Raw genomic sequence first — 25,323 nt, forward strand, 5'->3', positions numbered from 1 at the left:
ATTTTTGTGTAAAATGAAGATTTTAAAAATTAAATTGTTAAATGTTAGCTTGAATGAGATATCAGTACATTGGAAGACTAAAAAAAAAAAAATCTACTGGCAGGGATATTAATTTAATATAATCTTCCATAGCATTTTTCATGTTTTAAGTACTTTCCAGTAAAACCATTCAAAACCAATTACAAATGATAAAGACCATTTTTACTCCAATAGAATATTTTTATGATGACTGTACTGAGCTCCAGAAAAAAAAAAAAAAACTGAGATTCAGATAATGGAAGTTAATATTTTTGTACTGCTAAATAACTTTAATGAATTTTTTTATTTTAATATCAATCCTTATTTTTTTCTCATATTATAGTTCCTTAAGAAACTTTTTGTGCTTTGCCAGGTACCTACTAAAGATGATGATGAGTTTTGCAACATTTGGCAGTCCTTACAGGGATCTGGAAAGGTTCAACATTTTCAGCCAACTCTACAAGAGAAGGTTAGTATACCTTGTTTGATAGACATTTAATTCTAAAAGACAAAATTTACATTTCTCTTGTGAGTATGCAATGATTTTTTTTCACCCAAATCTCATAAAATAGAAATAACAGTTTTAATCATGAATTTTCATAATTCTCTTCAGCCATATATAAAAGTTTTTGGACTCAGGAGAAGGAATATAGATAATTTTTCTTTTAAATTATTTTAGATTTTGTTTTAGTTTGCAGAATCTCAATAACTATATTTTAAATTCAACAAAGGCCTTAATGCACTTATTATTAACTAATTAATTTCCACTTGAATGTGGAGCTTTATGTTAGCACTTGGTTGTCTTAAATATGAATGAGCAAATTCATATTCCTTAGTATAAATTAATAAGGGAAAAGAAATTCTGCTAAAAAAGTAGACTCAGGGGCGCCTGGGTGGCTCAGTGGGTTAAGCCTCTGCCTTCAGCTCAGGTCATGATCTCAGGGTTCTGGGATCGAGCCCCGCATCGGGCTCTCTGCTCAGCAGGGAGCCTGCTTCCTCCTCTCTCCCTCTTTGCCTGCCTCTCTGCCTACTTGTGATCTCTCTCTCTCTTTGTCAAATAAATAAATAAAATCTTAAAAAAAAAAAAAAAAAGTAGACCAAAAAAAGGGAAAAGGTAAGAAATTCCTACAATATTTTTGCTAGTTACTGACCTATCTTCACAGTGTAGGTAAAGAAAGAATATTCTCTCAAGTTTATAAATCAGTAACCTGCACAATGGATACACAGGGCTCTTCTGCCAATAGGCTAAGTTTTGCTTAGATTATCCGTAAATCCTTACTACCTAAATGCAGTCTATATCCGAGTTTCAAACCCTCTTTTCCTCTCTAATTTATTTGGTACCACTAACCATTCATTTTTTAGGAATGCTTTGTTATCATTCATTCATTTTATTAATTCATTCAACTTGTATTTATTGAGTGCCTATCATGTGCATTGTTCTATGTAATGAGAATATAGCTCTAAACAAAACAAAAATTCTGACCCTCAAACAACTAGTATTCTAGGGAGGAGAGGACAATAAATAAGTAAATTACATGGTATATTAGATGGTAATTAAAAAGTTTGAGAAGAATTTCAGAGAAGGAGCATAGAGAATGTTGGCAGGAAGGGGAGGCAAGGTTTTGCAGTTTTAAATAGAATGATCAGGTAACATTTGAGTAAAGATTTGAATGAAATGAGCAATAGAGTATCTAAGTAGATATCTGAGGGGAGGGTGTTCTAGAGATATTCAAAGACCCTGTTGGGAAGACAATTCCAGTGTACTCAAGGAAGAGAAAATTATAGTTTTTTTTTTTTTTAAAGATTTTATTTATTTATCAGTGAGAGAGAGGGGGAGAGAGCGAGCACAGGCAGACAGAATGGCAGGCAGAGGCAGAGGGAGAAGCAGGCCCCCTGCTGAGCAAGGAGCCCGATGTGGGACTCGATCCCAGGACGCTGGGATCATGACCTGAGCCGAAGGCAGCCGCTTAACCAACTGAGCCACCCAGGTGTCCCGAGAAAATTATAGTTTTGAATCAGTAGGCTGAGTTACAGGAACTGTAATTAGATACCATGCAGGACCTTATGGGTCATTATAAGGATATTGTTTTTTACTTAGTGAGAAGAACAATGAGTGAAGCGTTTTGAGCAACAGAATGACATGATCTGACTTATATTCTAATAGGATCATTCTATCTGCTATCTTAAGAATAGAACATAGAGGAGCCAGGATGGAAACATTATTTAGGAGATTACCGGAATCATCAAGATAGAGTTCATATTGACTTGAACCAGAATAATAGGAGCATGAAGAAGTGATCAAATTCTTGGAAGCTATTGCCATCTAATGATGAATTAGGTATAGGGTTAAGAGAGAAAAATATGAATTAAAGAGTATGACTCTTAAGGTCTTAGTAACTAAAAGGATAGAATGACTGTTACCTGAGATAAAGAAGGTTGCAAGTCAAGGAGGATTATGGAGGGGGATCTGGAATTAAATTCTGGTCATAGTAAGTTTGAGATGTATATTAAACATCTAAGTGGAGATACAGAATTAGAAATTTGAGTACAGGGGTGCCTGGGTGGCTCAGTCAGTTAAGTGTCTGCCTTCTGCTCAGGTCATGATCCCGGAGGAGATTGAGTCCCACATCAGGCTCCCTGCTCAGCGAGGAGACTTCTTCTCCCCCTCCCTCTGCTGTTCCCCCTGGTCATGCTCTATTTATCTATTTATCTATATCCAAGGAAATGGATATAGATAGAGACATTTAACAACTTAGCCTTAGAGAATTCCATCCTTAAAGAGCCAGAGAAAGCCAGTAAAGTGTTGTGTTGTAGATGCCAAGTGAAGAATGGATATTAAGAAGAGTAATCAACTGTGTCAAATGCTGGCAGTGGATCAGTTGAAATGAGTACTTGAGAATTGACCATAGAGTTTTATACCTGAGGTCACTGGGAATCTTGACAAGAGCACTTTCAGTAGAGTGGTAAGAGTGAAATACCAAGGGGCACCTTGGTGGCTCAGTGCGTTAAAGCCTCTGCCTTCAGCTCAGGTCATGATCTCAGGGTCCTGGGATAGAGTCCCACATCGGGCTCTCTGCTCGGCAGGGAGCCTACTTCCCTTCCTCTCTCTCTCTCTGCCTGCCTCTCTGCCTACTTGTGATCTCTCTGTCAAATAAATAAATAAAATATTTAAAAAAAAAAAAAAAAAGAGTGAAATACCAAGAAGAGTGTGTTCAAGAGAGAAGGGGAGAAGAAAAATTAGAGGTAGCAGTATAGGCAATTCCTTCAAGGAGTTATACTCTAAAACGAAACATTACCCTGACTCACTCTCACCTTTTGCTTCTTATTCAGCTTCTTTCCTCTTCTTTTTTTTCTTTTTAAAGATTTTATTTATTTATTAGACAGATCACAAGTAGGCAGAGAGGCAGAGAGAGGAAGGGAAGCAGACTCCCCGCTGAGCAGAGAGCCCAATGCGGGGCTCGATCCCAGGACCCTGGGATCATGACCTGAGCTGAAAACAGAGGCTTTAACCCACTGAGCCACCCAGGCGCCCCTTCAGCTTCTTTCTTAACCTCTGTTTTCCCAACTCTTCTCTGGGCACTGTTCCCAAAAACTGAGAAACTTTTTTTTTTCTCCACCTTTTGTTTTATTGTTTGGTGATGTTGGCTCTTACCTTGCTGCTAATTTAACCACTCAAGCTATGTGATCCATATTTCTCAATCAGGATCAATCTAAGCCAGTATCTCCAACTTTCTAGAAGACAGGTATAGATGGACACCCCACCATCACCTCAGCCAAAAGATGTTTTAGAATTGACCTCATCTAAAGCTTCTTATCCTTATTTCTAACACTACCATTTCCCCAGGCATATAATCTGAAAAGAACGGAGTAAAATCTTTCGCCTTTCTCCCCTCTTTTTTTTTTTTTTGCGGTGAAATTCCAAATCTTTTTATTTCTTGCCAGTTCCCACAATTGGGCCTTAGTCTGTCATCCTAAGCCTAGATAAACCTCCTATCTGTGCTTCCCACTTCTTTTCTCTTTCCTTTTTAGTCCTTCTTACATAGTACTGTTTGATGTATCTTTCCTGTTGATCTTTCTTGGTGATCCTTTCACCTGTGTAGGCCTGAGGGCATAACTGGGCAAAATACCTAATTAATAAAGACTTCTCGGTTTAACCTTAATTTGTTCCCTGAGGCACTGTGGTGTAATAAATCTGGTACTGGACTCAGAAAGTCAAATTTGGTGACTCAATTTGAACAACTCTAATTTCCTTGGGCCTCTGTGGCCTCATGTGCAAAATTAAAGCATTAGACTTAGATGACCTCTTTTTCAGCCCTAAAAGAATGTTATTTTTTTTTTAAGATTTTATTTATTTATTGGAGATGGAAAGGGAGCATGAGAGTAGAGTGAGGGACAGAGAGAGAAGTAGTCTGCCCCTGAGCAGGAAGCCCGTTGTGGGACTTGATCCCAGCCAGCCCTCTGAGATCATGACCTGAGCCAAAGGCAGTTGCTTAACCGAGATGCCCCAAAGAATGTTATTCAAATATAGAATGTATAGGGCTCTCTGTTCAGTACTCGTGGAATTCAGCCTCAAGTGAAACTAATATCTAGCCCTTCTATATCGAAATCTACCTAATTCTTATGTAAAGTGTATTCAACTCTTTGATAAAATGATCTTTTCTAGTAAGATTGATCTGTTTATTTTCCCTTCCCGACAAGTAGGTAATTCCTATTTCAGGTTATGTGTTCTTACTGTTCCTTCTACTTTTTCTCTCTCACAACCAAAATTCCCCTAGATCTCCAGCAAGTTCTCCTAGTCATTTTATTGCCTATTGCTTTGAGATGGAACTGAACACTCGATATTATATTTCTCAGAATCTTCTGCATGCTGCTCCTGTTATTGGGTGCTATTTCATTATTTGTATCAGCTAAACATTGTCATGTTGTATTTCCTCCTATATATTCCAAGAATTATGGGCTACCACATATATCACTTAAATCCGTGAAGCATTAATAAGCAACCTGGTGTTCATCTGATAAGCATATTCCAGACAACTCAACATGATTTTTTAAAAAGTATTCAAGCCAGGCACCTGGGTGGCTCAGTGGGTTAAAGCCTCTGCTTTCAGCTCAGGCCATGATCCCAGGGTCCTGGGATCGAGCCCTGCATCAGGCTCTCTGCTCAGCAGGGAACGGGCTTCCTTCTCTCTCTCTCTGCCTGCCTCTGCCTACTTGTGATGTCTGTCAAATAAATAAATAAATAAATCCTTAAAAAAAATAAAAAGTATTCAAGCTTCTGGAAAAGGCAACACTATGGAAACAGTAAAAAGATCAGTGGTTGCCCAGTGTTTGGGGGAAGGATCAGTAGGCAGAACACAGAAGCTTTTTAGGACACTGAAAATAATCTGTGTGGTACTGTAATGGCGGAAATATGTCATTATACATTTGCCTGAACTCATAGAACGTACAGCACCAAGAGTGAACCCAATGTAAACTATAGTCTTTGAGTAATAATGATGTGTCAGTGTTAGTTCATTGGTTGTAATAATATACCACTCTGGTGGAGGATGATGATAATGGAGAATGCTGTACATGTGTGGAGACAGAAAGGATATGAAATATCTCTGTACCTTTGTCTCAATTTTGTCGTAGACCAAAAACTCTTTTAAAAAGTCTTGTTTTTAAAAAAATTTAAGTCTTTATTGGCAAAATATGACAATGGGAGTAATAAATAACTTGATGTAGATATCAGATAGAACAACCCAATAAACTATACCCCAAACTAGAATATTTTCTAATTAAACTTCTGGCATACTTTTTCTCTGCTATGGTACTGTGAACATGGGCTTTAGTGATAGAGCTCAAGTGTCAGCTCTCCTATTATTTAGTTCTACAATCAAATATTTTATCACTTCGAGGAAAGGTAGTTTTGTTTGTTTTTAATTCATTTATAAGAATTTTAACTTTCAGGTTACAGTTCTACCTCAAGAAATAAGTCAAATAACTCAACATCCTAAGTCGGGCTTTACTGACAACAGTGTTAAATGTCAGCAAAGAAAACATGAGGCTCACAGGAAATGTAAGTTGAAAGTTAAAAATATACTTATGATGCTAACTGGTTTCTTTTTTATTATTACAGTTTACTGAGTTATAATTCACATACCATAAAATTCATTTTTTGAAGTATTTAATCAGTGATTTTTGTGTTGTTTTCACAAAGTTGTACAACCTATGCAATTCTCTAAATTAGAACATTTTCTTTACCCCGTATCTATCAGCGGTCATTCCTCCAGCCCCTGGCAACCATTAATTTACTTTCTGCCTCTATGTATTGACCTGTCTGGACGTTTCATGTAATCCTAAAATTTGTGACTTTTTGTGTCTGGCTTCTTTTATTTGGCATGATGAAGACAAGGTTTATCCATGTTGTAGTATGTATTAATACTTCGTTCTTTTTTTTTTTTTGCAGTCCTTTTTATAGCTGAATAATCGTCTGTTCTGTGAATTCTGCATTTTGTTTATCAATTCATCCATTGATGGAGATTTGGGTTTTTCCACTTTGGGGCTATAATGAATAATGCTGCTGTGAATATTCATGTAGGAGTTTTTGATTGAACACATGTTTGCAGTTCTCTTAGGTATACATCCAGTTCAGTAGAATTAGTCATATGTTAACTCTGTGTTTAACTTTTTAAGGAACTACCAAACTTTTCCAACTGGTATTTCCCACCAGCAATATATGAGAGTCCAGTTTCTTTACGTCTTCCATAATACTTGTTAATGCCCATCTTTTTTATTGCAGCAGCTGTGGTAGGTGTAAAGTGAAGTCTCTCTGTGGTTTTCATTTGTGATTCATTAATGACTAATAACACTGGGCATCTTTTCATGTGCTAATCAGCAATTTGTATATCTTCTTTGGAGAAATGTCTATTCAGGTCCTCTGCTAATTTTAAAAATTGAGTTATTTTTCTTTTCATCCTTGAGTGTGTGAGTCCTTTACATCTTCTGTATGCTACATACATATTCAAATATTTGATTTGCAAATATGTGCTGTCATTCTGTGGGTTGTCTTTTTAACTTTATAGTGTCCTTAAAACAAAAATCTTTAATTTTCTTCAATTCTAATTTATCTTTTCTACTTTTTCTTTGATTACTTGTGCTTTATGTATCATATCTAAGAAACCATTGCATAATCTAAGGTCACAAAGATTTATACCTATCTTTTCTTTTAAGAGATTTGTAGTTTTAGCTCTCATATTTAGGTCTTTTTTTTCCCATTTCTGAGTGTTTATATATGATACAGGGGAGGGGTCCATATTCATTCTTGTAATGTGGATATCCAGTTGTCTCAGCACCCCTTGCTGAAAGACTGTTCTTTGCCCATTGAATTCTCTTGGCACCCTTGTTATACATCAATTGACCATGACCATAGATGTATGGGTTTCTTTCTTTTTTTTTTTTTTGTATGAGTTTATTTCTGACCTGTCAGTTCTGTTCCACAGATCTATATGCCATCTTTATGCAAAGAACACACTATCTTAATTATCACAGGTTTGTTTTAAGTTTTGAAATTGGAAACTTTGAGTCTTCCAACTTTATTTTTCTTTTTCAGCATTGTTTTGTCTGTTCTGATCTCTTGCATTTTTGTATGAATTGTAGGATCAACTTGCCTGTTTCTGTGAAAATGCCAGCTGGAATTTTTATTGAGATTGTGTTGAATCTATAGATTATTTTGGGGAGTATTGTCCTCTTAACAATATTAAGTTTTCCTTGAAAACTTAATCCATGAACATAAAGTATCTCCATTTATTTAAGTCTTTAATTTCCTTCAGTGATGTCTTATAGTTTTCAGTGTACAAGTCTTACATCTTTTGAAAAATTTATTCCTAGTATTTTATTGCAAATGCTATTTATTGTCAGTGGAACTGTTTCTTGGTTTGTTTGTTTTTTTTTCAAAATTTTAATTTTTTAGAGAAAGAGCTAGAGGAGGGGCAGAGGGGAAGAGAGAGGAGAGAATCTCCATCAGACTCTGCACTGAGCATGGAGCCCAATGTAGGACTCAATCCCACAACTCTGAAATCATGACCTGATCCAAAAGCAAGAGTCATACAGTTAACCTGCTAAGCCACCCAGACACCCATATTGTCAGTGGAACTGTTTTCTTAATTGGTGATTGGGGGTGGATTGTTCAGTGCTGTTTATAGAGATAAAGCTGACTTTTGTGTATTGATTTTATATCCTGCTACCTTGCTGAACTTGTTTATTAGCCCTAATTTTTTGTGGCTTTGGCAAATGGAGATAGTGTTACTTCTTTTTATGTGATTTCTTGTATTTCTTTTTCTTGCCTAATTGCTGTAGCTATAACCACCAATGCGGTGGTGAATAGAAGTAGTAGGAGTGAACACCCTTAATTGTCTTGATCTTAGGGGTAAGCTTTTAATCTGTCAGCATTAAGTGTAATATTAGCTATGGGTTTTGATAAATGCCCTTTATTAGATGAGGAAGTTCCTTTCTGTTCTTAGGTTATTGATTTAGCTCCCTCTTGAAGGAATATTAGATTTTTGTCAGTTGCTATTTCTGTGCTTAATTAATATGGTAGATTCCATTGATTGTCTTTTGTATGTTGAGCCAACTTCGCCTTCTTGGAATAAATCCTACTATGTCTAAGAGTTTAATCTTTTTTATATGCTACAGGATTTAATTTGCTAGTATTTTGTTGAGAATTTTATTTTAGCATTTATATACATAAAGGATATTTGTCATTTCCTTTTCTTGTGATATCTTTGATTGTGAAATCATGGTAATACTGACCTTGGAGAATGTGGGGAATAATACTTTGGAAGAGCTCAGGCTCATTCTGGTCTCTGGTAGCTGCCAGGTTATTGGTTTCACCAAAAACTGCTGGCTGCTATTTATTTTTTATTTATTTTATTTTTTTTAGATTTAATTTATTTTACTTGACAGAGATTACAAGTAGGCAGAGAGGGAGGCAGAGAGAGAGAAAGGAGGAAGCAGGCTTCCCGCTGAGCAGAGAGCCCAACTCAGGGCTCGATCCTAGGACCCTGGGATCATGACCTGAGCTGAAGGCAGAGGCTTTAACCCACTGAGCCACCCAGGAGCCCTGGCTGCTATTTTTTAAGGCTACTTAGAGTTGTAGAATAGGAATTGAGACCAGGGCAAGTTCAGCCATAAAGCTCACTATTGGGAGAGTCGGTCTTTTTTCTGGAGTAAATATCCCTCAGATTGCTATGGGCCTTTGATTAATTTCCGTAACACTAAAAATTTGGATTCAACTAATTTATGCCCATTTTCTTTTTTTTTTTCCCCATTTTTTAAAAAATTTCTTTTCATGGGGCACCTGGGTGGCTCAGTCATTAAGTGTCTGCCTTGGCTCAGGTCGTGATCCCAGGGTCCTGGGATCGAGCCCCACATCAGGCTCTCTGCTCAGCGGGGAGCATGCTTCCTCCTGTCTCTCTGCCTGCCTCTCTGCCTACTTGTGATCTATGTCAAATAAATAAATAAAATCTTTTAAAATATAATAAAATAAAATTTCTTTTCAGCGTAACAATATTCATTGTTTTTTGCACCACACCCAGTGCTCCATGCAATACGTGCCCTCCCTAAAACCCACCACCTTGTTCCCCCAACCTTATGCCAATTTTCTTGTTGCTTTTATGGAGCACAGAATTTTTAAAGGTCCTTACTCTGACTTTTTGGCTGATGTCCCCTCCCTACTTTTTGAAATAAATTTTATTCAGCATAATCCAGTTACTTTTTTGTGTGTAAACACTTGCCTATTAAATTACTCTAACCTATGTTATAATTTTTTATTTAAAATATGGATATTTTGTTAATATTCTCTTACATAATATATAGATTTATACTTATTTCAGTCCTTCAGTAGTGCTTACTATGTTTCAGGCACAGTGGGGAATGCAGATACAGAGATGAGTATCTTCATCTTGCAGTTAGTTTTTCTCTTCTCTTGATCAAAATATTCCCAAATTGCTGCCAATTACTCTTTAAGTTCAAAGTATGACTCATTTGTTATTCATTCATTTATTTATTCAGCTGCTGTTTATTGAGCTATATGTACAAAGTACTATTTTAGGTGGTAGGGATATATGAGTGAACCAGACAGACAAGTCTTCCAGACTAATGGGCTTTACATTTTTAGGTGGAAACTGATAATAGGCAAAACAATAGTCCCCCCAAAAAAACCCTATTCAATAAATTCCATAATGTGTAGTAATGATAAGTGCTATGATGAAAAATAAAGCAGATTAAAAGTATAGGTAGGGGTGGTATTTTATAGAGTAGTCACGGAATGAATGCCTCTCTGAGGATAAAACATTTGAGCAGAGACCCACATAAAGGGATAAGCTATGCAAAACATTTGCCGAAGAGCATTCCAGCAGAGGAAATATCTCATGCAGTGTCCTGAGTCTAATTTATTATATTTTATACATGCATGTATTTTATGTATATATAATATAGTATAAGAATAGTCTCTTTTTTTAAGATTTATTTATTTGAGAGAGAGAGAGAGAATGAGCATGAGTGGGGGAAGGGCAGAGGGAGAGAAGTAGACTCCCCACTCAGCAGAGACCTGGACCACCACTCGGGGCTCAATCCCATGATCCCATGACCACAAGATCATGGCCTGAGCCAAAACAAGGAGTCAGATGCTCAAGCAACTGAGCCTGGGCACCCAGGTGTGCCAAGAATGGTCTTTTAAAATATTTTTCTAAAAAGCTGTTTCCAAAAAAAAATGTGGTTTTATAACTTTGGTTCAGTTTGGTAACTGCTAAACTATTTTTTGCATGAATATCTGTTATTTTTGGTTTTTTACATTTTAAGTTACCTATAGATTAATGTCCCTATAAGTCTGATAAATATAGCTTAAAGATTTTATATTTAATTGAAATATGTTGCTATTTTTCTTCAAATTATTATTTACATGAATGTATGTAAACTACATTATTTGGAATTCCAATTTAGTTTCGGTGTGTGTGTCTCAACAGACGCTTAAAGTCAATTTATGTAAATTTGCTTTTTTATTTCCTCCTTTTTGTAAGATTGCTTCCTTCCTTTCTCCCTTACTTCCCTTACCTCTCTGTCCTCTCCTCCCTTCCCCTTTTTATGTCCCCTCTTCTGTTCACTATCTTCCTATCTTTGTTCATTTCTTCCCTTCTCTCTTCATCCCATCCCCACCCTCCTTCCCATACCTTTTCCCTGCTTCTTTTCTCACCCTCTCTTTCCTCCTTTGTTCCTTTTTTCCCTTTCTTCCTTCCTCTGCTTTTTTTTTTTTTTTTTTTTAAGATTTTATTTATTTATTTGACAGAGAGAACACAAGTAGAGGGAACAGTGCACGGAGAAGAGGCTCCCTGCCGAGGAGGGAGCCCAGTGCAGGGTTCAATCCCAGGATGTTTAACTGACTGAGCCACCCAGGCACCCCTTTTCCTTCCTCTTCTTATTTGTCCTTTTCATTTTTCCTACCATTTTCCCTATTTCCCCTTAATGGGAATACTAAAATAGCTTCCTAGTTTTTCTCTTACTCTCCTATCTATTCAATTAGCTACTGCCATATTTTAATCTCCCTAAAGCACAGTTCTGATGAGATCACTGCTTCTCAAAACCTTTCTGTGATTGGTTGCCCGTTTTCCATCACATTAGCTCTGTGATGCTCCTTGACCTCCAGCAAAACTAGTCCAAGAGTTCTGTAAATAAATTCCTTGTTTTTTGCTTCCATTACTTTTCTCCTGTTATTTCCTTTGCCTGGAATGCTTAGCCTTCTACTCTGCCCTTTGCAAATTTACATTCTTGGAGACTCAATTACATGTCACCTTTCCTTTTCCCTTATATCTGTGAGTATCTCTTCTGCTCTTCTACAAGTTTTTCAAGATGAGGGCCTTTGTCCTCTTAGAATTCTGTGAATTTTCAGCACAGCAACACAGTGCCTTGCTGTGGCAAATATTTGGTAAATTTAACTGGTTTATAGCAATATTTTTCACTTTCCAAAATTCCTATTTTCTTGTTCCTAGTTAAAGAAGAGTGTAAAAGTCCTAAAACTGAGAATCGGTTACAAAAAATGTCAAATAAACAGGTAAGCTTTCTTAAATCAAATTTCTAGTAGCCACCTTTTTGTTACCATTGGTAGCTCTGTAGCATCTGAATTTTGCAGCCCTAATCCATTAAGTTGTATGACAAGAAGATTGCTGAAGTATAGCAACTGCCTGTCACTTGGATGGGAGGTTACATAACTAGAGTCAGGATTTGGGACTAGAGATACTTACATACACACACTTATACACGCGCGCAAATATATGCATACATATATATTTAAAAGTTGTGTGGCTTTGAGCAATTCACTGTATCGCTCACAGCCTTAACTATCTTAATCTTTAAAATAGATCACTCCTTGTATGTAGTCTATATATACATACGTACCTACATACATATGAACATACCTACATACATAAATATATGTATAAAATGTGTAGAAATATGTGCATGTATTCAGTGAATCATTTGAATCAACATAGCAAAGTTAATAGTTAATTCTGTGGAGTAGCTTGGTGAGAGGAAGCTGAGATCATTTATGTTTTATTTTATATAGTCTCTGCTGATTGATAAGGAGAATATACACATTTTACAATCAAATATTAAAAGTATTTACTCTAAAAACATTCAGGTTTTACTAATGATATATGTATGTTCTATATGTGTATCATTTTAATAAAAAGTTTTTAAAAATCAGATCTCTTATAAGCTAGTAATTTATCAAATTTATAAAAGACATCTTAGCAGTATATTTGGCACATAACAGGTTCTCAGTAAATGGAACCCATTAATATTTAGATACCAGTAAATGGTTGACTTGTAAAGCCTTCTTTTTCTGAAACTCTTAGCTATAATTTCCTTTCTTCTAGAGAAGGGATTTATAAACGTTTTTATGGATTCTTTCTCAGAATAATGTTTTTAATGCTAAAATAAAATACATAAGATTTGAAATAAAATTAATTATATTGAGATACAATTAGAATCTCCTTATTGCCTACATTCATAATTGAAGAAAAACTTCTAAATTCACTTAGAAGTTAATGAAGATAAATATCTAAGTTTTTTTTCTCATCCAAGTTTATAGGTCCCCTTATGATAGAAAAGAAAATGGTTCATAAAAAATTGGCAGCAATTTATTTAGAACACTATTAAGTGACAGTTATTTTATTATTAGATTTTCACAAAAGGCTCATTGTTACTCTTTTATAGATGTTTGGAGGGCCTGCCAAATGTAATATTAAGCTATTGAAGAGAAATGAAAGTGCAGAAGTCTCAGAAAACCAAAAGGTTGTGACTGGTTACCCAAATGCTATTGATAAGGTAAAAAACCATTCATTCAATTTCTCTTCCTGAACTTTAGCACCTGGGAAGATGATTGAGTGGAAATTATGTGATCATTTTTGTACCTAAAATTCTTAACTTTTTCCATGCCCTTCTACTTTCATCTTTCTTCATGCACAAAATATTTCTTCTTTTAGCCAAACCCTAGAATTGAGAACTTTTTAGCATCCTTAAATATCTCCAAAGAAAAAGAAGTACAGTCATCTCCTCATGAAGAGCCTCCAAGTGAAGAACTTTTGTCACCACAGTCATTTGCAATGGTTCGTATTTTGTAGGAGCTTTCATACTGTAGTGACTTCACTGTTGTGGCCTGTGCATACCTACCCCATGTAACTCTTGGTCTCCTGTGTACTGGAGTGTTACATCATATTGACATTTTGTGAGGAAAACCAGGCTGCCCTGGGCAATTATCTATCTGTTTGATTGTTTGTTTTCCTCTTTAAACCATATAGCTCCCTTGCTTTTCAAACATTGCTACCAGGCAGTTTGGTCAGGTTAAGCAGAAGGATTAAGTATTGTTTCTGTGGCAGAAAATGTGGTTATTTTTTTTTCAACTCTAGATTGTTGATTTTGCTTAACCCCCTATCTGAATGTAGTTACCATCTTAATTTTTAACAATGGAACTCATTAAAAGAAGGGTTAATAAACTCTGTAATTCTAATGTTAACTTTTGTCCACCTACCCCCACCATCTCTGTACCAATCATTTTCAAAACAGAAGGGAACTCGGATGCTTAAAGAAATACTAAAAATTGATGGCTCTGATGCTGCGGACCATAAAAATGAAACGAAGCAGTTTGGTAATGAAGTCAATGTTTCCTCTAATAGAAGAGATGAATATGGACCTTCCTCCCAGGCTAAACAAAATAAGAAATTAAGTACGTAAACTAAACTAAGTACTATTACTAATAATCAATATGATTTCAAAACTTCAGTTTATTTGGGGTATTTTTGTCATGTGCTTTTTGAAGATAAAACTACTTATATTTTTAAAAGAGTATGATTAAGAGTAACAAATAAGAGTTATAATTTTTATGCTTGTGTTATTAAATAATAATATAACTATGTAACCATTAGATCTGTAGTCCCTGTCTTATGATTACTTAAATTGTGCTATTATAGATATTCATTCTGTAGTACCCAAACATAGAAAAGTTTTTAGATTCTAGATTTTTTTCTCAGAAATTTAAAAACAATTATGTAACTTAAGTATGTTATTTCACTTTACTAAGATTTTAAGATTTTTTTTCTATTTACAAAATGAGAATAACATTGCAAATGACTTGTGATAATTATATGATACATATAAAGCAGTTAGCACTGTGTCTGGCTTATTATAGGTACCAATAATTAATATTAGTACTATGTTACAATAGGTTGACTGACATAAAAATAGAAAAAGTGATAAAATCAATTAAAAATAATTAATAGATGGGGCACCTGCGTGGCTCAGTGGGTTAAAGCCTCTGCCTTCAACTCAGGTCACGATCCAGGGTCCTGGGATCGAGCCCCTCATTGGGCTCTCTGCTCAGCGGGAAGCCTGCTTCCCTTCCTCTCTCTGCCTGCCTCTCTGCCTACTTGTGATCTGTCTGTCTAATAAATAAATAAAATCTTTTAAAAAAGAAATTAATAGAGGGGTGCCTCGATGACTCATTTAGTTAAGCGTCCAACTCTTGATTTGGCTCAGGTCATTATCTCTGGATTGTGGGATCAAGCCCTGCATCAAGCTCCATGCTAGGCATGGAGCCTGCTTGGGATTCTCTTTCTCCCTTACCCTCTGCCCCAACCCCTCTTTCTCTCTCCCTCTCTTAAAAAAAAAAAAAAAAAAGACTTAATGTAGACACTGGAAAGTCGGTACTTATCTTAAAACTGTGAAGCCTATAGTCTACCATCTGGTACATAGCCAGATTTTAATACACATCCATCATTGCTCCTACTGTCTGTGTCCCCTATACTTTAGTATTACACCTCTGTAAATTATCTACAGAAGCCTCCTAGGAAGAATGACTAATATAAAAGTAAGTGGGGACAAAAGTTTCTAGAAGTAAAAAAAATTTTGAAATAGATCTGAGTTCATTAAGGATCAAAATCTGGAACAAAATCAGAGCCCAGCTCCATTTATCTTCTATTTTAGTGAATATTAGAATAAATGATTAATTTAAAATTCCAATAACTATTAGGAAACTATCATGGTGACACACACGCTCTTAAAGTAGAACAAAGTAAAAAAATTTTTTTTAAAGATTTTATTTATTTATTTGACAGAGAGAGATCACAAGTAGGCAGAGAGGCAGGCAGAGAGAGAGAGAGAGAGAGAGGAGGAAACAGGGTCCCTGCTGCGCAGAGAGCCCAATGCGGGACTCGATCCCAGGACCCCGAGATCATGACCTGAGCCGAAGGCAGCGGCTTAACCCACTGAGCCACCCTGGCGCCCAAAGTAAAATTTTAAAACAAAACTGGAAAAAGGTGGTTCAGCTGTCAAAAACAATTAGCTTTATTTCAGAATAGTGAAGAATATCTTATCTCTTAGAGTCAAAAGCTCAGAATCCAGCCCAAAATACAGAGTTAATAAGTTCTGTGACTTTGGACAAGCCACTTAACCTTTTTTTAATCTGTAATAATAAGAGGTTTAGTCTCATTCTTCACTGGGATATGCTCTCGTTCTATTAGCCAGTTTGTTGATCATAAAGAATGTGAACTTTCAGAATGTTTTAATCATCTTCTATAAAAGCATTTTTTTAAAGGGTTACTTTTAGAAAAAACTTCTAAGCAGCATCATTTGGGAGCAACCAAACCGTTTATCCATGTGTTGCAGAACGTAAGATGGAATTTTGACAAGTAAGACTGAAACCAAAGCCTCAAAACTTAAAATTTTTTTTTAAAGATTTTATTTATTTATTTGTCAGAGAGAGAGAGAGAGAGCAAGAGCGAGCACAGGCAGAGTGGCAGGCAGAGTCAGAGGGAGAAGCAGGCTCCCCGCAGAGCAAGGAGCCGGATGTGGGACTCGATCCCAGGACGCCGGGATCATGACCTGAGCCGAAGGCAGCCACTTAACCAACTGAGCCACCCAGGCGTCCCAACTTAAAATTTTTTTTAAAGATTTTATTTATTTATTTGACAGACAAAAATCACAGGTAGGCAGAGAGGCAGGCAGAGAGAGAGGGGGAAGCAGACTCCCAACTGAACAGAGAGCCTGATGTAGGGCTCCATCCCAGGACCCTGAGATCATGACCTGAGCCAAAGGCAGAGGATTCACCCACTGAGCCACCTAGGCGCCCCTCAAAACTTAAGATTTAATTGTAAATCAGCTCAAGAAAACTGCTTGTTCAAACATAGCTTTGCTCAAACATAGCTATATAGTCATTGATCTCTCAAAATTTCAGGTTTTTATAGTCAGCTACTTAACCTTATTTTAAAATCTTTATCTTAGTCATGTTTCATTAATCAGTTATAATCATCTAAAAATCTCTATTGAATTCTTGGTAATTTTAGGCAATACTAAATAATTTACTTCATGCGAGCTTCCTTTTTTCATCTTTTAACAATTTTCTACTTGCTATCTATAAAACCCTATAATAATTGCAGAGCTCAATATATAGTTTAATATCTGTATATATATCCTTTTCCGTTTTTTGGTAGCATCTTACATGAATAAGCCTTACAGTACTAGTGAATACCATAATGTTCAGTCTATGGACCATGTGTGTTGGCCTGCTCCCAGCCATATCCCTCCTGTGTCCACACCAGTAACTGAACTTTCTCGAATTTGTTCGCTTATTGGAATGCCACAACCAGATTTCTCCTTTCTTAGAACACCACAGGTACAGTATACTACTGTTGCATTTATATAACTTATTTAACACTGAACTTAAATAAATGACTGAAAATCTTTGGCAAAAATAATATAATGGAGCTGATTTTTTCTTTTACTTTATGAGCAGCATAGATTTATACTTCCCACTGTGGCTCACTCACATTTATGCCAGAGCCCACAGAGATGCTGACAAAGAGGAAACCTGGGCAGCACATAGCCCAGACAGATTGATAGAGCCAGGGATCTTTGTCTACAGCAGAAGCTTTCAAACTTTTGGCTTCATAAACTCCCACTGTTTTTTTTTTTTTTTTTTTTTTTTTTGAGGTCCTGCCAAAGTTTTTGTTTACTTGTGTTATGTTCTTATTAACTCTATTAGGAACTAAAATTGAAAAAAATTAAAAATATTTATTAAAAATAACTTTTCAAAAACTTAGTGGGAAGAATAGCACTGCTCTACATTTTTGCAAGTCTTTTCCATCTCTAGCTTAATGGAAGAAGCTGGATTCTCATATCCGCTTCTTAATATCAATCTCTTGTGTTATGTTTTGGTTGAAATACCTGAAGAAAATCTGGCCCCAGACAGACTGATAGAGAAAGGGAAAGAATTTTAATAACCTTTTCAGATAATGGATTTTTTTTGATACTACATTTAAATGTGGTATTTACTTAGAAGTTAGTTGCGGTGTAGAATTTAAAGCTATTCCAGTGGATTTTCTGTCCTTTGTATACTTGTGAGAAAGTAAGAGTAGAAATGGCAAATAGCACCTTAATATTATTATGAAAATAGTTTTGACCTCAAGAACCTCCTGTAAGGGTTTCAGGGACTCCCAGGCTGCCCAGACTGTACCTTGAGAACCACTTACTATAGGAAAGTTTGTTTTATCTTCCTTTTATCCAAGTTCTTAATACATTCTCACCTAAAACAAAGCAATCTTAAATTAATATTATTACATAAAAATAAGTAGAATTTTTAAAAAATTTTTTTTGTAAAAGAAAAAATGTATAATAGAGAGTTATATACCTTAAATGTGAACATGAAATTGGTCATTACCACTAAGTCTTTTAGATTTTGGCAGTTAATTCATATTAATGAAATATCTGCTATTCTGAGGAGGGTGTAAAGCAGGAGTCAGCAAAATTTTTTTTTCAAAGGCCAAATAGTAAATATTTTAGGCTTCATGGTCTCTGTCACAGCTAATCAGGTGGGCTGTTATAGTATGAAAACAGACATAGGCAATACATGAAAGGACTTGGCTGTATTGCAAAAAAACCCCAAAACTGAAACAAACCTTATTTACAAAAACAAGCAAAAGACCTAGTTTCCTAACCCTTGGTATAAAGAAAAAATTTTATTGGCTTTCATTTGCATTAGGATTCTTGACCCTTCAACTAGCTTAATGAGCATTTTATTTTATAAACATTGCAAGATTAGGAAATGATTCTAAAGTTTTAGTAGGGCAACCCAAAACTAAATTGATTGCCCTTTTGAATTTTTTAATTCTTTTTTACAGAATGTCACATAAAATTATTCTGCTTGTTTAGACTAAGCGTGGGGGGAGGAAACCAATATCCTAGACAGTTAACTTTATAGACATTTCATATTCTCTTTTTTAGACAATGACAGTTTGCCAGGTAAAATTATCTAATGGCTTACTGGTACATGGGCCACAGTGCCATTCTGAAAATGAAGCCAAGGAAAAAGCCGCACTTTTTGCTTTACAACAATTGGTAAGAATTGATTATGACTTCTCTACTAAACTTTTAATTAATCTCTATAGATGTTTTTGTTGCATTGTCTTTTAACTTTTAAATACTTCCATAGGGCTCCTTAGGAGTGAATTTCCCTTTGCCTCCACCAATATTTCCAAATTATCCTCCTGCTGTACCACCTGGAACCATTCCTCCAGTTTTTCCTCAGCCTACTGGTAAGATATTTGGCTCCTCTAAATATTTGTTATTGGGGCACCTGGGTGGCTCAGTCAGTTAAGTGTCTGCCTTTGCCTCAGGTCATGATCCCAGAGTTCTAGGATCAAGTCCTCATCAGGCTCCTTGCTCAGTGGGGAGTCTGCTTCTCACTCTCCTTCTGCCCCCCGCCTCATGCTCTCTCTCTCACTCACTCTATCTCAAATAAATAAAATCTTCAAAAAATAATAAAATAAAGGGACACCCAGCTGGCTCAGTCATTAAGCATCTGCCTTCAGCTCAGGTCATGATCCTGGGGTCCTCAGATCGAGCCCCGCATCTGGCTCCCTGCTCATCGGGAAGCCTGCGTCTCCTCCTCCCATTCTTCCAGCTCTATGTGTGTGTGTGTGTGTGTGTGTGTGTGTGTCTCTCACTCTCTATCAAATAAATACATAAATAAATAAGCAATCTTTTCATTAATTAAATGAAATAAATACTTGTTAATGAGTTACTGTTGTTTTTTTTTTTTAGATTTTATTTACTTATTTGACAGACAGAGATCACAAGCAGGCAGCGAGGCAGGCAGAGAGGGGGAAGCAGGCTCCGCACTGAGCAGAGAGCCTGATGAGGGTCTTGAACCCAGGACCCTAAGATTATGACCTGAGCCGAAGGCAGAGGCTTAACCCACTGAGCCACCCAGGCACCCCTGAGTTACTGTTTTTAAAAAGTTATTTTAAGAAGCATCATTTTGAGGAAACCAAAAAATTTATTTAAATGTCTAGGGAATGTAAGAAGGAATTAGGAGAAGTCAGTCTGAAACCAGAGCCTGTAGATTCATGTAGAAATACTATTCCCTTTTACAGCTTCTAGTTTGGATATAGTAGGACTGTTCTTTGTTCTGGGCAGCCCCATATTCCCCAGTAGCTGCCAACAGATGAATTCGGGTTTAAGTCAGACATCAAAGCACAGGTAGGGAAAGGGGAGAGAAAACAGAAGTGGAAGGAGTAAAAAACAGGTAAGACTTTGAAGCTGCAGATATGAAGGAAACTTTCCCTTGATGATGAAGGAAGTGAAGAATGAAGGAGTTTTTAAGCTTACTGTGTATCTCTTAATATTCTCTATCTTCCTCCTTCAAATGTAGAACCTCAGTTATCAAGCAGGTATCTCCCTGCTTTCTGTAGCCATGTGGGGTCTTCATATGTTCGGAGGGAATGAAAGGGTCACTGTGGAATCAGGATTTTTGTCCAGACTCTTTTATTAACTGATTTTGAGAAAATCATGTAACTTCTTTGGAACTCCCATTTTCTTATTTATGCTAGACTATGTCCAGGATTTCTATGAGACTACCATTTTGTAATTTTATCATTCTAAATCTTCAGCTCATTAAACATGTCTTTTATTGCCTCGTTTTTCTAATAGCAGTTGACTTCTTCATATCCTGATTATCATTTTTAAACCAATCATTTGTTTATTTCGAGTTTACAAAATTTCTGAGCCTACTGTGTGCCAGGAGCTCTACATATCTACTCTTCTCTGCAAACATTAGAAAATTTAATAATACTGATTAAACAAGTTTTCCCTTCTCTTTGCCCAAACTACATGAAACTGAATAGTAAGTGTGATTTTAAAAGTATAAACCTACAAGGACAGAGATGAAAGAGGAAGTACCAGCAGATTAGAAATTTGAAAAGAGTTTGTGGTAAGAAAATCAACTGAAGGAGTAGTAACTAATTTAGCAGAGCATGAGTCAGTTACAAACAAAAATATCTGTAGAAGATAATACAAATTAGTTGATGAGTAGCTCATCCCTGACAGATCCCAAGAGATTCAGAACTTAGAAGTGTCAGAAGCTATCAGCGCTTCCAGTGAGGCATGGGCTGAAAAGAGGAGGATTGTTTCGAAGTCTGAATGTGGAGGAATGGGACTGCTCCTCCTTCCCCCACACAGGCAGTTGCCTCTTCAGGTAGAGCACTGGAGGTATGTGCTCCATAAGGTTTCCTAGATATGGGGACAACAGGCACAGAGTAGAGATATAAGACTGAAAACTGATATTAAGGGAAATTTCCTTTTTGCCATCCTGTTCTCAGTTTGTAGCCAGCCATAGCTCATATAGGAAGTAGGAAGTAGGAAGATGGTTCTTTTCAGAAATTCATTGAACTGTGAAGAAAAGACCTAATGACTTTTGGAAGAAAGACAAAAGGCTGGCTCACCACCAAATAACGAAGTGGATCTTTCTAGGGCTATTCTAGAGAGAAGCTCTCAAGTCATGTAGCCCCTTAATACAAACACTGCTTCTAATCACAGTTTTAGTGCTCTTTAATATGAATAGATACAAGACTGTGAGAGATCTGGAACATTTGGGGGGAAATCTCTAACATTAAAAGAGAGAGAGAATGTAGGAAGTAAAACTTCAAAGATAGCTCATGGTTAATATTCTTAAAGAGATGAAACAGTATTGCAACTAAAATATAAGAACAAGAATGTAAGAGGGAAAAAAAGAACGATTGGAGAATAAGAACTAAATTGTTAAGTTGAAATTTTAAATTCCAAGAGATAAAGCCTTACCAAAGCCAAAGAACTCTCAGGAAGAACAAGATAAAAAGTGGAAAATCAGAAAGAATGGAGATTTAGAGGAAGAGTACACAGATCCAGGACCTGTCTAATTGGAGTTCCAGAACAAAGAACCAGAGACAAAGGTAGGAAAGGAAGAAAGTATCAAAGAAATAAGATAAAAATGTTTCCTGGACTAAAGGACATGCAGCTCCAAGTTGAAAGGGCCACCAAATGCTTAGCACAATGAATGAAAAAAGAGATTGCCTTGAAATTGAGAATACCAAATGATAAAGAGGTTGTCTGAAGACAACTGGGAAGCACTGAGCATTGAATACATCAAAATTCTGAGGCAGAATTAGTTTTATCTTAGATTTCTTTGTAGAGTCAAACTATAAGTCTAGTACAAGGTGGAATAAAAACATTTTTAGACATGCTAATCTCCTTCTTATGCATCCTTAAGGAGCTAGAGGATTGATTATATGTTCCAGCAAAACAAAGTAGTTGTAAGAGAGACAGAAAGAAAAGGAGAAAGAAAAAAGTAAGACACAAAGAAGGAAAGAAAATACGAAAGAAAAATCATAAGACTACACCACAAGAGGTCTAGTATACTAACACAATGAATGGAAGTCCCAGTGTACCAGCTGCTCAGCAGCTGTAGAAAGTAACTCTTCCCAATTGGAAGAGCAGAGGGAGGTCTTAGAAGGTAAGATAGTTATCTGATAAATGGGCAGCATCTGGAAGAACATCTAGGATAGGTACATAGAAGAGTTAGAAGAGTAAGAAGTTTTAAGAAGATAATTACTTTTCAAAGAGTAGGGACGCCTGGGTGGCTCACTTGGTCTTTGGCTGAGGTCATGATCCTGGGGTCTGGGATTGAGTTCTGCATTGGACTCCCTGCTTAGTGGGGAGCCTACTTCTTCTGCCTGCCGCTCCATCTGCTTGTGCTTGCTCTCTCTCTTGCTCTCTCTCTTTCTCTGTCTCCCTCTGACAAATTAAAAAAACTTTAAAAATACTTAAATTTTTTAAAAAACAGTAAAACAGTTTTACAAGAAAAGAACATAATCAGAGTACCTACTTGGCTTTGCAATGACAATATTTACAGAACCACATACTGTAAACCCCACTTATATATTTAAACAAATATATTTGTTTAAATCATAAATAATAAATAATGATATGTTTTTATTGGAAAAACAGAGAAAGTAGTAAGGAGTGATATAAAATAATTTTGATTTTGATCTACCTGAATTCTGATCTATTTTACTAGGAAGTCAGTAGACCTAAAAATGCCTAACATTGAAAAATCAGTAGTAGTAGAAGCAAATTATTGAACAGTGGTAGAAATAAACAGCTTAAACAGTTAAACCTGGGATCATCTACTCTATTATGTTGAAAATATTTTTATTACAATGTGTATATACTACTTTGACTTTTTAAGAAAATGTAATTTGTTTAAGAACGTAAGTTCCTGAGTAGCAAAACTAGCATTCATACCCAAGTCTTTCTAACTCCAAAGTCCATGGTTTTGTTACTGTACTGCACTGGTATTTCTTCAACTGTATAGACAATGCTTTAGTCATAAAATTTTTGTGACTGAATAAATCTGATGTTTTCATATAGCTCAAGGAAGTAAGTTCACTGTGACTTCCAAAATCTAATTTGACAGCTTTTTCTCTTTCAAAAGTGAACCCAGTAACTATATATAAATCTTTAGTATAATTAATATGTGTAGGTTATGAGATGTATTATCTAAAAAGAATGATTGTTTTTCCACTTATTGATATTTTACAGCTTGATATTTTTACCTTTTTTGTGTTATTACACTTATATTCATTAGTATATCATGTTTATGATACTGTATTCCTATCTCCCAAGAATTTTAAGGTTATAATTGGAATTCTTTTGGTCTCATAATAGGTGTTCTCCCATGGTCCATTTCAATTGGACCATATTATACATGATATAAATAAAAGCCAAGAGATTTCAATGTTAATCAGGAGAAAAAACTGAATCATCAGATTAACATTTTAAAGTTATTTTGTAGATTTCTATTTTCTGGTATTAAAAGTCCCAGTGGAAAAAAAGTGGAGGAAAGTGTATTTTATATTTAGAACAGTGATTTTTTGAGGGGGAAATTGTGGAACTGATCCTTGCAGAAGATAATTAGCATCTTTTAAACAGATCTTGTTAACATTATGACTTGCACCAAAGTGGCTTATAGTTAGTAGTACTGAGATCTGATTTTCTGAATATTTTTAGCATTTTTCATATTAAAAGTTGTCTTCATCCTAGATGTTGTACATGTATAATTCAAAACACTAAAATATATGATTCTTTTCCTGATGCCAAAATTTCTTAAGTGGCTGAATTATTAAGCTATACTGTCTTACAGGTTTGGCTGCCTTTTTATCTCTCTGAAAAGAAGTTTTGAACACAGTGCATATCTTATTCAGTGGTGATGTGCTAATGTCCCACTTGTCATTTTTTTAAAGAGTTTATTTATTTATTTTAAAGAGAGGGAGAGAGTGCCAACTGGGGGAGGGGCAGAGGGACAAGGAGAGGAAATCTCACTCAAGCAGACTCCACACTTAGCGCAGAGCCCAGCTTTGGGCTTGATCTCACAACCCTGAGATCATGACCTGAGCTGAAATCAAGAGTCAGATGCCCAACTGACTGAGCCACTCAGGCACCCCAGGAATCTGTATTGTTAACAAGCTCCACAGATGGATTCTTACACAGTCACTACCAGTGCAGCATTTAGAAACTACTACATTAAACGATGACAAGTTTGGGGCACATGGGCAGCTCACTGGTTAAGAGTCCAACTCTTGGTTCTGGCCCAGGACAGGATCTCAGGGTCGTGAGGTAGATCCCCACATCAGGCTCCCTGCTAGGCATGGAGCCTGTTTAAGATTCTGTTTTCTTCTCCCTCTGCCCCTCCCTCCCCTTTAAAAACAAAGAGACACACAAAAACTACAGATTCCTTGGATTCCTCAAAAAATTAAGAATAAGGGATCATATGATCCAACAATCTATTTCTGGTTATTTACCCAAAGAAAACAAAAACACTAATTCAGAAAGATGTATGCATGCTTATGGAAGAAACCTGAATGTCCATCAAAGTAAAACTGAGAAAAGCAAATACCGTATGATTTCATTTATATGTGGAATCCCAAAACAGAAACAGACTCATAAATGTAGATTAAACTGGTGGTTACCAGAGGAGAAGGGAGTGGGGGATGGGCAAACAGGTAAAGGGACTGAGGTACAAACTTCTAGTTATAAAATAAGTCACAAAGACAAAAGGAACAGCAGAGGGAATATATTCAATAATATTTTAATAACTTTTTATGGTGACAGGTAGTAACCACACTTATGGTGAGCACTTTATTGTACTCACTGTACTCACTATTGTACACTGACACTCATATTGTGTATCAACTGTACTTCAGAAAATACAGATTCCTGGTTCCCTCCAAGTCTGATAGGCCTGGGGTCTTCCCCAGGAATCTGTATTTCACAAGCTCCCCAGGTGATTCCAATACACAAATCAGTTTTGGAAACCACGGTTCAGTGTACATTTAGTAAGAAACAAAATGTAATTTTTAAAAATCCTTTAATTAAGAATACTAGAATAGGGAAAAGAAAGATTCT

The 25,323-nt window shown here is 36.1% G+C and overlaps 1 protein-coding gene across 3 annotated transcripts in view; it reads left to right on the forward strand.

The window, feature by feature from the left end:
• XRN1 (5'-3' exoribonuclease 1) overlaps window positions 1–25,323 on the forward strand; it is a 103,824-nt gene that overhangs the window by 72,188 nt on the left and 6,313 nt on the right. For all 3 annotated transcript variants that reach the window (XM_059163878.1, XM_059163879.1, XM_059163880.1), the window contains 9 exons: window positions 392–487; window positions 5,968–6,076; window positions 12,042–12,103; window positions 13,270–13,380; window positions 13,539–13,661; window positions 14,119–14,278; window positions 17,040–17,221; window positions 18,829–18,942; window positions 19,037–19,139. In XM_059163878.1, the coding sequence (XP_059019861.1) occupies window positions 392–487; window positions 5,968–6,076; window positions 12,042–12,103; window positions 13,270–13,380; window positions 13,539–13,661; window positions 14,119–14,278; window positions 17,040–17,221; window positions 18,829–18,942; window positions 19,037–19,139 (1,060 nt within the window). The remainder of the gene's footprint in view (window positions 1–391; window positions 488–5,967; window positions 6,077–12,041; window positions 12,104–13,269; window positions 13,381–13,538; window positions 13,662–14,118; window positions 14,279–17,039; window positions 17,222–18,828; window positions 18,943–19,036; window positions 19,140–25,323) is intronic.

The sequence above is a fragment of the Mustela lutreola genome, chromosome 2 (genome assembly GCF_030435805.1).
Source record: "Mustela lutreola isolate mMusLut2 chromosome 2, mMusLut2.pri, whole genome shotgun sequence".
Lineage (NCBI taxonomy): Eukaryota > Metazoa > Chordata > Mammalia > Carnivora > Mustelidae > Mustela > Mustela lutreola.